At 40.1% G+C, this 13,684-nt stretch overlaps 1 protein-coding gene across 8 annotated transcripts in view; it reads right to left on the minus strand.

Annotated features, from left to right (window-relative positions):
- Positions 1 to 445: 445 nt before the first annotated feature.
- Positions 446 to 13,684, minus strand: part of phkb (phosphorylase kinase, beta) — a 106,334-nt gene continuing 93,095 nt past the window's right edge. For 2 of the 8 annotated variants that reach the window (XM_062389986.1, XM_062389971.1), the window contains 9 exons: positions 12,823 to 12,904; positions 12,543 to 12,618; positions 9,484 to 9,574; positions 8,041 to 8,246; positions 6,905 to 7,039; positions 6,412 to 6,541; positions 5,150 to 5,257; positions 4,686 to 4,826; positions 446 to 3,686 (listed from right to left, as the gene is read on the minus strand). In XM_062389986.1, coding sequence (XP_062245970.1) covers positions 3,504 to 3,686; positions 4,686 to 4,826; positions 5,150 to 5,257; positions 6,412 to 6,541; positions 6,905 to 7,039; positions 8,041 to 8,246; positions 9,484 to 9,574; positions 12,543 to 12,618; positions 12,823 to 12,904 — 1,152 coding nt within the window. In that variant the 3' untranslated portion in view covers positions 446 to 3,503. Of the gene's footprint in view, positions 3,687 to 4,685; positions 4,827 to 5,149; positions 5,258 to 6,411; positions 6,542 to 6,904; positions 7,040 to 8,040; positions 8,247 to 9,483; positions 9,575 to 12,077; positions 12,169 to 12,542; positions 12,619 to 12,822; positions 12,905 to 13,684 lie in introns of all 8 variants that reach the window. The other 6 variants (XM_062390020.1, XM_062389993.1, XM_062390028.1 and 3 more) reach the window with 6 other exon arrangements.

The following is a 13,684-nucleotide window of genomic DNA, read 5'->3' on the forward strand; positions in this document are numbered from 1 at the left end:
GGGTCCTTGATTCCCTTCCATTCCCTCTAAATGTGCAAAATAGCTGCATCTGGAGTAGGGTTTAGTTTAAAAAGGAATAGAGGTTATGATGTCTGATCTGCTGAGCGACCACATGGCTTTCATAGTGCTGCCATACAAGCCAGTAGCCAATCAGATTTACCTGATTACCAGATTTGCCTCAGCGTTCCCTCAAGTTCGGCCTGTATCGTTGATTACGAAGCCAAAACAGTTGATGACACTAAGGTGCTAAGGGAAGTTTCTCCATGACTACTACCTGACCTTCTTTTGCAAAATTGACAAAGTTCGCCTTTGAGAGATCCTTATTGTTACAGATAATGACATGAAAACTCAAGAATATACAAACGTCAACAAAAGAAATTCAAATACAACTTAAAACCTATTTAAAACCCCTTACCAATAATTCAGAGAAAATCATTCTTTTGGATTTATCTTAGTGAAGAAGAGATTTATTCAACAAGACAGGAAAGATCTCATTTCAACAGCGTGCAGGTTGATTAGAATACATCCATGAGGCAAAGCTTGTTTATCTTCTCCACTGGCTCCCTCCCACCTCTCTCTGACAGTCAGTCAGAGTTGCAGGCAGCACACGCACTTTAGGGGTGAGATGCTGATTGATACGGTTTCAGACAACGTAAGTGGGTGTAACTGGAAGGATCTGATACAAATGCCAAACACGCCCCCCAGGGTTGTGGCAGTCACGCTCCATTTATGCTACGGTCTCTGCCAAGGAACAAGAGCTTTTTCGCTTCATGTGGAGTAATTACACGTCCATACTTGTTAATCACATAACTGTAGAATAAAAGGGGATGTTCTGGTTGCAAGCTGCACTTCAATAGCAATTATAAATGCAGCTTCTACAGCTGATTGTAAAGTGTCACATCTGTAACGTTTCCATAATGACTTTATTTCTGGTATTTTTAAAAATACTTCTTTTTGATGAAAAGGGTAAACAGCACACACACACACACACACACACACACACACACACACCCACACACACACACACACACACACACACACACACACACACACACACACACACACACACACACACACACACACACACACACACACACACACACACACACACACACACACACACACACAGTAACAAGGTTAGGCAGTGATGATATTCAGAAAGGCACGCTTTAAAAATAGAGAACCTTTCATCACTTCTACATAAGGTTGACAGTATTAGTTTCAGTTGCCCACATTCAACAAACCAGCCTTTCTTTCCCGCCTCTTCAGATGAGCAGTAGACTATGTCATGCAGAGCCCTATTGTGCAGAAATGGGCCTCTCAAAAACTCTATTTTGTAGCCTCTAACATTCACACAAACTATCACACTGGTTAATGCAGTGCCTATTGTCATGCAGGAGACTGTGCATGCACGGAGGTAAGAGCACACAGAGTTCCTCAAAGAGAATCTCAACACAGTACAACACACACCTAACGCTGACATGTCTGTATTTTCATATTTAACATATATTGTTAAACTCGAAATATGGATATTCTCTGCAGTGGTTCTGAAAGGATCTAATGCCAAAGACCTGCTGATACTGTGACTGAGGTTTACAAGGTTAAAGGTTCAGTGTGTAGAATTTAGTGATATCTAGTGGTGAAGTTGCATGTTGCAGCTGACTACCCCTCACCTCACCCTCCCGCTGCAAACATGAAGGAAAACCTGTGGGAGCCTTCAGTTGTCAACACACACAAAACAAATTGTGTGTTAACATAAAGTATTTGAATATTATAGGACCCATACAAGGGTAAAGAAAACAACAAGTAGTACAAATTAGATGAAACACAATAGTGAAAATATCACTAAAATTACTTTATATTCAATTTCTGCCAATAGATCCCATCGACTAAATCTTAGACACGGACTCCTAAAGCTGCACTTTGATCAAGATCCATATTTTCATTTTTAAGGAATCATAATAAATGTAACAATATGACAAAATTCACCACTTTCTGTTTCACATAAGTTTCAGAGGGTTAAGGCCCCTGGAGCCAATTTCAGAACGCATCTCTCATGAAACAGTATGACCTGATAATGATTGAATAGCATATTGCATATTGAATGGCTATGTTATTGCTGGTGAATGGTTACAACTGAGCCTGGTTTGTGTAGCACAGTTCATAGTACACCTGATAGCCAGAGCACAACATTTTAAACTGATGCTAAGCAACACCAAACGTTTTAAGAAACAGCTCCACATTCTGTGAAAGATGCTGCTTCACTTTCTAACAGAGCATTTGAAGAGAAGATTGATACCAGTCACATAAATGTACTGTGACAGCTTAAGTCAATTCAGCCTCATATCCCTTTATACATTTGGACAAAATGTAATATTCTTCCTCCCCTTAATTGTTATTCATTTTTGAGTTATTTTATAAGAAAATATTTAGCATTGGAGAAGGAGTAAGCTGATGGTAGTAAGCTAACTGGCACTCTGAAAAAGCACATTTCAGTTAGGAGACATGAACTCCGGGACACGTCTGGAAAATTGGGTCAGGACGTTTGAAAAACTTTTTAAACATGAGGAACACAGCAGGAGTTTGTTTGTGTCAGATGTTTTGACAACAACAGGAAAATGTCCGGAACATTCAGGCAGTACTTTCGTCTGTATGGAGCTTGATGGAGGCAGGATATTATGTATAAATTCTGCTGCGGAAATCCTGTATTTTTCTTTACAGCACATCAACAGCACATCGGCCCAATCATCAAAGGCCCTCAAATATAGATGTCTTTCCAAATTTCCATCTTTATGAGCCTCTTCTACATGTATAGTTTCTCGTTTGAATCATGGAATATTTGCATTTTGTTATAGGACCTAGAAACTGAAAAAGGGAAAGTTTCCCTTGCTTGTGAATTTCCTGTTGTATTCTGGCATGGACTCACTCTGACATTTACCAAACAGTTTACTGGGGGATTGGCAGGAAAATCTCAGGAAAACGTGCAGAGCAGGAGTTCAGTGTCTGAAAGCAGCTTCAGTAAAGTTCATACAAAACTGGTGGATGTGCAGTATATAAGCCATTTGGACAAAGTGCTGAAACCCTTAGAGCAAAAGTTGCCAATCTGTGACCTAGGGTAAGAGGTGGCATTTAATCAGTATAAATCTTAATTTGATATGCAATGCAGTCAGAATGCGGGAACTCTGACAAAACAAATATGTTTAGAAATAAAAGAAATAAGACTCTGGTGACACTATAACTGACAAAAAAATTGTTTAAGCATGATCTCTAGATGTAATATATAATAATACCTGTCACAATCTACGGACATGCTCATCTACTCCAGTTGAAACCTCTGCTTAGTGCTTCAGTTGCTTTTGAAGCAGAACATGTGCAGCTTAGAAGGAGTGGGTAGGAGAGAGGTTCTCTTCTGAATATGTGGGATGGATCCTCAGCTGTCCTTACTGGACCATTTGATGACTATACTGAATAGGGGCGGGACAAGAGTGTCTAACATTGTAAATCTAACTAACAGAACAGGGGTCATCCTTGCAGGGCTTGACATCCCCCTGCAGTAACTGGATCATAACCGCCTTGGTCAGATAGTTGGAGGTGCTTCTCTTTCCCACAGGAGCTGTGTTGTAGAAGGCCTCCATACCATCCTGGGACAAATGCAACAGAGGCAAAGAGGGAGAGAGATCACATTCCTGCAAGAATGGTAAAAAGGGCTTATTATGAAACAAAGGCTCAAAATCTAATGCTGTTTTGGTATTAGATGCTATAAGAAAAGAAAATAACTGCCTCTGAGTTGTGCACTTGCATCAACCAGTCAAGTTGTAGCTTAAATCTCATTCTGCCCACACTCATTCACTGTATATCCTGAGGACGTTAGGGACCTATAAAAACTGATTTTCTCGACTATGTGGAACTCTACAGTTCTTGTTTATCTTTGACTACTGTATAATTATGTGAGTTTACAGAATGAAACAAAAAACGGTCAAATTCCTTAGGTTTTCACATACTTTGTCAAATATGGATGTTGCTGCAAAGAAGCCATCAGTTATAAAACAGGCTTCACACAAGCCTGTAGCCTGGCAGCACAGAGGAGCTTTACAAACATAGAATGTGGGTCTCCACTTCTTCAGTATCTGACCATATGTAATTAAATGTGGTCATATATGGCCAAAAAAGTGTGATCATGATGTCACACTGAAGTTTACCTTTTGCCCATTCAGATATTTGTGTGAAGGTTTTGCAATTAGCGTTTGAGTTATTGAGTTATGGCCAAAACATGTTTTGTGAGGCTCCAGTGACAAAAATGAATCAGTTCATCTTTGAGTCCAAATGAACGACTGTGCAGAAATCCGACTTAATTCCCTCAAGTTCTTCCTGAGCTTTTTAATTAATGAATTCACTGCTGGACAAACATTATACCTTCAGCCATGTCTGTCGCCTGTGGAGCGACATGCAAACATCAGGGAAGGATTAAATCTCACAAATCTAATAAGGCCTTAGTGACTTGGAAAATGTCTGTCCTGGCCATTTAAACACCATTTAATTAAACTAACTCCTCAGTTGAATTATCAGTGTGATGCTGGAACAGAAGCTCTCTTCAGTTTGGAAGCATATTGACTCTAAAAAGGTGATGAGATCATTTTGTGGTAAAAGGACAAAATATTAAAATCCACCAGGAGGACGACCTCTACCTGTTTCTCTTTGCCCTCTAAGCTGCTGTGATCCCTCTGGAAATCACTGAAGGCTTCCTTCACCAGAATGTCCAGATCCACCTGGTCGCTAAACTCCAGCTCCGGGTTTCTTTCCAGCAAGATGGACACCACCATCAGCAACTACTCAACCAGAGGAGACGGGACAAAATAGTGAGGAATTAAAAAAACAGCAATTGAGTCGAGTGCATTCTTTTTCTTAAGGTCTACACCAGGCTTTGTGATCACAAGGAAGCTTTAAATTAACTTTAAAGAAAAAGACAGCCAGTAGAAATTTGCTCCTAATGAAGTCAGTTAATGATGCTGCTTGCACCGCGGTGCCTCGACAGACGGAAGTGAGCAAAGTCAGTGTTTTGTTGATTAAAAATCCATACACGTCTAATTCAATATAAGTTATTATTTGTTTATTTAGAATCTATTCTCTGCACTTGTGATGGTCTGTTTACCTCCACTATGATTTGTCTGTACTCAGGCAGGACAATCTTCTTCAGCTTGTCCTCCACCAGCAGGGAGAAGTTCATCTCGTACATGGTCATGTCAGACAGTGTGGGCTGCTGCAGAGACACAGCGGGAAAACACAAAGTGGTTGACATGAGAGTGTCAGGTCAGCTAGTGTGATTGATGATCTCCATTGATGTCCTCTGTCAGTTAGTGGACAGTATAAATGTATCACATGGCTGTTGTCATTACGTGGTCCTGTTTAACTGAGATCGAAGGGATCCAGGTCACAAGTGTTCAAAAATCATACTTACAACTACATTAATAACTGGTTGTGAGGCAACACAACAACCGGCTTCAGTTTTTGTGTGTATTCTTTGTGTTCCAGCTGTTGGTAGTGGTGAAGAGACCAAACTGCATCCTCCAACAGGTGAAGCTATTCTAACTTCTTCAGTAAAATTGAAGGATATATCAGTGTGTTTGAAAAAAATATTTCCAATTCCAATACCAGTCACCATTTGATTTTATCTTGTTGCTCATTATATACATGAATTTCAGTGGCCTCCCAAGTCACGAGATTCAAGACATTGGAAAGTGCGGCTGGTAAATCTGCAGATAGTATGTGACGGAGTCATCTCAACATAGAGCTGAATCTCAGAGAAAAGTTTCCAACATGTTGTTGAATCCATTCCAGAGAACTGAGGCTGTTTAGAGAGCAAAAGAAGCTCTAACCAGTATTAGAGAACAGACATATGTGAATGTAACAGTCGCTAACCCCTTCCTCCCAAATACATCCAATTAAACCTACAGAGAAAAACTCAGATATTAACTAAGAACATTTACAAGTCATTTCAAACTGAGCTTACAAAATGGAATTCAGCCATAATAAATAAAAAAGATAGTACATCATCAATGATGTCACTAAATCCAATTTAAATATTTGTGACGATTCAACAGTAAACATTTCCCCACCTCAATAACACCCAAAATGAACTTTCATTTTAATGGAGACATTTATAAATACTTTTAGGGATTTTGTATTCGTCAGAAAAATCTATGAATATCAGCACAGGCAAAATGTATTGTGCATGTGGTCCATATTGAAAAAACTGTTTTGTGGAAGAAACTGTAACTAGAACTTAAACCAGCAACACAAAATACATAAAAACATACAGATCTGAGTCTATGAGGCACTGATGTTTATACAGGTTTCTATAACTGCTAGCTGTTTGTGCAGCAGCACACACTGATCAGTGTCACAGGCAGGTACCTGCGGGAGGTGAGTCCCAGCCACCCGAATACCATTGGGGGTCCTCTCTAGGATCTGCCACACACGGTCATAAAAGCCCAGAGGGGTCCTGTTCAGAGAGCCATCGATCTGACGCCTGTTCAGCCATGACCTGCGGGTGACACGGGAGCAAAACTGTCGATCAGGTTCTTAGAGACAGGGGTAATATATAACGTTGACAGCCAGTGTGCTGAAGGAAATTGTGTATTGAGTCGATGTGTATACGATCAGATGAGATAAGGTAAGAGTTTAATAATTCCCATGGGGAAATTGGGTTGCTGCAATAGCAGATAATAAGATACAGATGTAGACAAGACAGCAGAGGAGATAAAACAATTGCAACCAAAAAGATTATACAAGTAAAGCATTAAGATACAGATGAGGAGTCTTCAGAGGTATGTTTGTGAGATGAGAAAGATGAGAAAGCATGGATAATAAATATTGTCTGTAGAGTGAAGATGTGTTTGAAGAGCACCTGCCGGTGTTCTGCGGCTGCAGGACGTCCAGCAGGAGCTGCTTGATGTCACTGGGGGAGAGTTGGTAGATGTCCTGGGGGGGCATGTCTCCTGCCCGGATCTTCAGCTCATGTTTCATGGCCTGGACGATCCAGCTGGAGATACAGGATGAGGATTACATGCTTCATATCCACGCACTCGCTGTAAACTTTGTTTTCCTGTTACACCATGTTGGCTTCCTTTAAGCGGTAGGGTGAGTATTTTATAGCACAACTTTCATCATATCGTACACTGCAATTTGGGGTTCAGTATCTTTCCCAAGGACACTTCATAATGCACACTGAAGGGGCAGGGATCAACCCACCGCCCCTCTGTTAAGTGGATGACCCATTTTCTTGAGCTACAGTCGCCACTTAAGCAATTATTAATGGGTTCAGAATGCCTTAATGGGCCCCTTGATGTTGGGGTCAGCTGTGGCTGTGTAGAGGGGTCGTCCACTAACAAGAGGATGGCGGTTTGATCCTGGTCTCCTCCATTTCGTGTGTCCTTGGGCCAGACACTGTGAACCTCGAATGGCCCCTGATGGCTGTACCCGCAGTGTGAGTGATGTGTGATAGAGAAAGTGCTGCTCATAGAAGCACTGTGTGAATGTTTGTGTGACTGGGTGAATGGCAAATCTGTAATATAAAACCCTTTGAGTAACCATCAAGACTAGAAAAGCGATATATCAATACAGATCACAGTATCGAGAGTGGAAGAATACTGTATTGTTAAAAAAGACTAAAATGAGAGTTAGATTATGTACCTCAAGACTATATTTGAGTACAGCCAGTATTCATTCATAGTTTAAAATGCTACACTGCTCTAAACCTTGCAACACTTTGTATTTGTATTTTTCTTGCCTGACTGGAACTGTGAGAAATCTCAGTGTGCAGGTACACTGTGCTTCATTTACTGAGAACCAACACAAAATGCAGGGTCTCATTGATATGGACACAATATATTTGACAGCTCGACGTATTGACTGCTTCATGTTTTGTTGAGTGGTCTGAGCTCCAGGGACGGAGATTAGCAGCAAAGAGCACATCCTCTATGAGTCCACCTCGCATCAGTCGAGGTGCTCGAGTTGTGAGGCAGAACCGGACTTTCTCCTTACCCGACTCTGATCTTGAGCATGCCGCTGAACAGCTCTGGGTTGTTGGAGATAATCCATCCGATGTGGATGACCAGCTCCTGCTGAAGAACAGCCTCCCGCTCGCCACCGTGAGGGGAGCACTTGCTGTAGATGATGCCCTGGATCACCCCAGGCGACAGCGGGTTGGAGATCACCTCTTCCTCATGGCCGAAAAGCCCGAGAGTCACCTGGTAATCGCAGATATTCGCGCACACATGCATACACACATACGCACACAGGGAAAAAGAGCATACACAGAACCACACACGGTTAGGAAGCTGTGAGCAGCAGTGTAACATGTGTACATGCATAGACTTGCATGTGCACACAGTTCTACTTCTGAGGTGCAATTCTCACAAGTATCTTTTTTCCATCACGGTAAAATTGGGCTCCTCTCCCGCAGTCACATTAAAGTGAGCAGGAGAAAAAAAATTACAGATTCCAAGATTACTCTTTTGTATTTTGCTCCTTTTGAAAGGCATTTCATGAAAATTGCATCTCAGCGTAAAGGGGACACACTTTTATCCTCATCTTCAGCTGATGAAATCCAGCACTTTGAAGACTTAGCTGTTGTCATTCATCTTTACATCTTACTGATTCTGGCTGAGGAAAAAGGCAGGAAGCCTGTATCTAAAAAATAAGGTTTAGAAATGACTAGCTTTGAATTGGAGGGGGATACATAGCTGGATTTCAATACTGCAGGGAGATTTAATCAAAACTGAAGTCAGGATTGACTTCAGTGGGGCGGTGCCTCTTATTTCCTCCCACCGAGCTGTTATTGTAAGCAGAGGAACACAGCCGTCTCAAATTTTAAATCAGCATTTCCAATCATGTTGAAAGGAGCGTTCCCTCCGGTAGGCAATCTATATGCAGATTCACACCTTGAGCTACTCCGGGATAATGAAACGCCTAAAACTGTTCAGAAGGGTAAAAATGGGCCGAGATAAGCGACACTCTTGAGAGGAGTCTAATCTCTGAATAACACTTGACGGGAAACGATGCCCAAACTCATCCAGTGTTAAGTTGGATAAGGGAGTGGCATCAGACAAAGTCCTGCATCACAATATATCAATCGTCCTGTGGAGTGTGTCTAGACACATGGACACGGTACATATTATGATTCTCCGGTGGTCATGCTGGCAGCCTTGCTACAATTGAAGAGCTTAGTTACACACAAACACACACACACACACATTGGATGTGAGCCGTGATGAGGAACGTGAACATGCAGCTAGCTGAGTGATTCCCATAGGATCACAAACATGAGGAGCTGATAATCACATCTTACCGAATTCCCGTTTTCTAAATCAGTGAACATTAAAATCGTTGTCCTAACATGCTGTTTCCCCCAAATTGTCTCAAATATATCATTCTACAAAAGGGACAGTGAACTACTAAGGCCTTGCTGTCTGCGTGTCCACTTACCTGCTTGCCATGCACTAAAACACTAGTTATACTGGGAGCAAGGCTGTCCACTAGCTTAGTTAAGAGACTGGCAGCAAGGCGAACAACAGACCTAGTGGGTGAAAAGACACAAGAACATTTTTCACGTCATGACAGATGAACAACTAACAGCTACGACTTAAACATCTGTTGTTCATTTGTTAAATAAGGCAGAGGAGCCAATCCCTCAACTTTACTGGCACGTATGATACAGTTTACATGTACTTCGTGTGTCATAGTAATAGCACTGGAATGAAATGGACTTTCAATTATAGATCGATGGCCTAGATTTAGTAAATATCTATAAGGTTTATTCAAATGAAGGTGAGTATTGGTTGGTGCTTATTTCTTCCCCTTTGCTTATTGAAACAAAATCCACTGAACTGATTCCTTCTCTAAACCAAAGTCACTCATCAAACATTTTCTAAAATACAAACAAAAAGTTAGATTACTGTTAATACATTAATTTAATTTAATTATCTAAAGCCCAAATGCAAGGTCTGGCTTCTCACAAAATATTTTAATGTTCACTAAATATTGGTATTCATTATTTTCAAGCATCTGTGCAGCATCACATTTCCTCCTCTTGCGTGCAGGAATCCTATGAGAAAAAAGCAGTACACACATATCTATAGGTTATCTTCACATAGGAGCCCAAAGCCAGGGTTGATAAAGACGCACACACATATGGAGTTGAAGCAATCCTCACAGAAGCAGTGGACAAATGACATGATTTCACGAATAGGGAAATTAATATAATCATCAGAAAAGCAACTTCTTCTTATTATATGATGATGGCAACTCAGATGTGTGTGTGTGTGTGTGTGTGTGTGTGTGTGTGTGTGTGTTAGTCAGTGTGTGATTGTGTGTGTGTGTCAGTCAATGTGTGTGTAGTTATTCAGTGCTTAAACCTGCAGAAATGCGACGGCACATCTTGAGCACAATGAATAAAAAGGAAACAAAGCTGTGATGTTTAGAAGTCATGATATGGTGTCAATCCACCGGTGCTTTGTGCAGGAACCTATTTCAAGCTTCACTTCCTGGCCATGTTAGGGAAATGAGAAAGTAAATTGAACTCAGTATCGATGCCATTTCCCAGCAAGTTGGAAATCAGCCTCCAGGCTTTTTTTCTCCCTCTAAGGGATAATCAAATTTTCTATTATTTTGTATTTAATTAATTAGTGAATCTTCATACAATAAAAGCTTTTATGTCAATTAACCTTACAAATTCCAATCAGAGCATGGACACAGAAAACACTGATGACCGAAGAGTGGGACAATAGCTCACAAGATAATTCCTAGGGAATCAGCCGAGCAATATACCACAAATACAATGTTGGTAGCTTTGTGCCAAAAAAATCAACACGTACGATTTTTTTCATCAACGGTGGGCACTGGACATCTTCTTAAAACTGTATTACTACACTAAAAAAACTGTCCAGACTTCAATAAGCATCTAAATTCGCATCTAGAATGAAAGCAGGTCCTCGTCCATGGAGTCTGTCATGTTGCACTTTGTTGTTTCAAACTCTTCTCTAAAGAAGGGCTTTTGCTAGTTTCAATATGCAACTCTACCACTAGACGCCACAAAATTCTCTAAAGTCCTTTGTGCCCACTGTTATTAAATATACTTCGTACAGTTGCACTACTTCTTATACTTAATGTTTACTTCCTGTTATGATAAATTTCTCTATCTCGGATTATTACAGCCAGCCTGAGTGCATGAGTGTCCAGCCTCTGGGATGGTTAATGGAGACAAAAAGCAAAACAACGACAGTTCCTGTAAACATCTTAGTCCAGAAGCCTTCGAGCTTGGCCTTGCTGGGTCGGTCAAACTCATAACTGTGTGAGAGGAAGCCAGTCTACCATATTTAACCAGAAGTGGCTTTTACTGCCTAATATTTTAGCTGGATGCTAAGATACTAGTCGACTACTGCAGTATATCACTTTTACCAGTGTGTCTGCTGGCAAGTTAAATTGCCTGGATTATGTTGAGTACAGTCAGTCTTATAAATAATATAAATAAATAATAGTAATAATAAGATGTACAATTAAGGAAAGGTTTCACCAATACAATCATGAGTCATCCTCAGCTGCCAAGCGTGACATTTCACCCTGTTTTTATAGCATCAAATAAGTAATTTTAACCAAACATAAACACTTGAACAAACATCAGTGTGATAAGAACTACCTCGATGGATGCGTATTTTCATTTTTTCACTGCCCCGTCCACTAAACTGGATCACAACCTAAACAGCAACCAGCCACCAGGGTTGGTTGAGATGATTTGGCTTCACTTTTGGGGAACTGGCATGAGGCATTTGACTTTAATTTAATTATGAGCTAACAGGAGGAGATGTAGGGACTTTTTGAAATATTTGAGTCTCAAATCCAGATTTCATAATTGTCCGATCAAATTAGTCTTCGACATTTTTTCTGTCGACAGCCTGGTTATGAGGAATCTCAAAGTAGGATTGGCAGAACCTCACACAGCTCTCAAGGTATGCCTAGCTGTAGCTAGCCAGCTAACGGGGAGCAAACATGCAGTCTTTCGTCATTCTTGGCCCGAACATTACCTGTTTCCCATGCACCAGAATAGTGGTGATGTGAGGAGCTATAGAGCTGGCAAACTTCTTCATAATGGCAGCAGCGTGGCGCACTGCCAGCCTACAGTTCAGCCATATTAAATACAAGTTATTTTAACGTGTGGGAAAGAAAGATTTTTTTTAAATGGATGACGAAGTGTGGAAAGAACAGTATATGCACAAACAAAATTTGGTTTAGGTCACCCGACAAAAAAATATGAAGCACATTTCTAACATCTAATTAAATTTTTGGATATAAACAAAAGATTCTATGTCTTTAGAGCAATGACTTATAATAACGTACATCTTTGGAGTTTATGTGGATGGATCTGGATGCTTAGTTTTACTTTTAAAATCCTGTCTGTTCAGACAAGATCATGAACTGATCTGGAATCATTTTGATGTCACATAGATCAATGAAGCATTGTAAGAGTTGTATGTGTGAGAATATCAGACCAAAGCTTTCTGCTGCCAGCTCTTCTGTAGATTCTCTCCAGTTCAGCCGACAGGTTCTCTGCAAGCACACATGTTTCTGTGTTGAGGCATTAAATAACATTATTAAGACAAATAAAAATCCCAGCATTCTCTGTAATACTCAGCTATTATACTGAGAGATTTAATGTTAAATGTTAAGGGTAATATTGGCAAAAAGTGCTAACTGGTGACACTTCAGACTTCAATTTCTTTTGCATTTAATGAGAGAACTTTAGCTCTTGTTATTAAAATGCATACTCACCATCTTTAGCAAGAAAGTCTGGTCCTTCCCTCCTCAGAAGGATCCCTGCGAGCTGAGCCTGGCTGGCCAAGCAGTTGGAGTCCTGTGACCAACATAATTACAAATGAAAAGCTTGTCTTAGTCATGGATACGACAAACAAATACAAAAAATAAAGACATAAACAAACTCAAATACAGTACAAAATCAAAAGCCAAGCTGAATACAATGTTTTGTTTGCAATGCTAAAACATGTATGATAAAACATTTATACATTGGTTTGTATTGTGTTGCCTCATAAACATTTGAAAACATCTTAATGTGTCTAAAATATGAAAAAGACAGACTTTTTCCAGCATTGTAATGTTTGGTGGCCTCTATATGGCTGCTTAAATAAGTAGAACACACTTTCATGACAGAGCATTAGTGCACATGCAAAGATGCTGCAGATGGGAACATTAATTCATTATAAAACAGAATAAAAATCCTTAAAAAACTAACAAAGTCACAATTTCTACTGACATCCATCCTGAATTTCTCACAGAGCCAACAAATTACAGTTAACTTTCAATGTCTTTAAAATGCTTATGAACACGTTTAAAATATTAATATAAGAACAACTTTGAAATGTTCCTAAATTAATTATCGTTGTTAATAAGACGATATAATGGGAGCGACAGGAGAAGTGTGGCCAGGTGAGCCATGACAAGACAGTTGTGTGACATTGAGTCGACAGGAGGGAAGAGCGAGTGAATAGAGTTCATCTTTCACACAAATAATGACGGTTATGTTTCACAGGAGGATATGTGAGTTGTTTATGTATAGTGAAAAAAGAAAGCTAGTATATATTGTATGTTTAATTTGTTTTATTTGTTCAAAATCATT

Source organism: Platichthys flesus, chromosome 1 (assembly GCF_949316205.1).
Source record: "Platichthys flesus chromosome 1, fPlaFle2.1, whole genome shotgun sequence".
NCBI lineage: Eukaryota > Metazoa > Chordata > Actinopteri > Pleuronectiformes > Pleuronectidae > Platichthys > Platichthys flesus.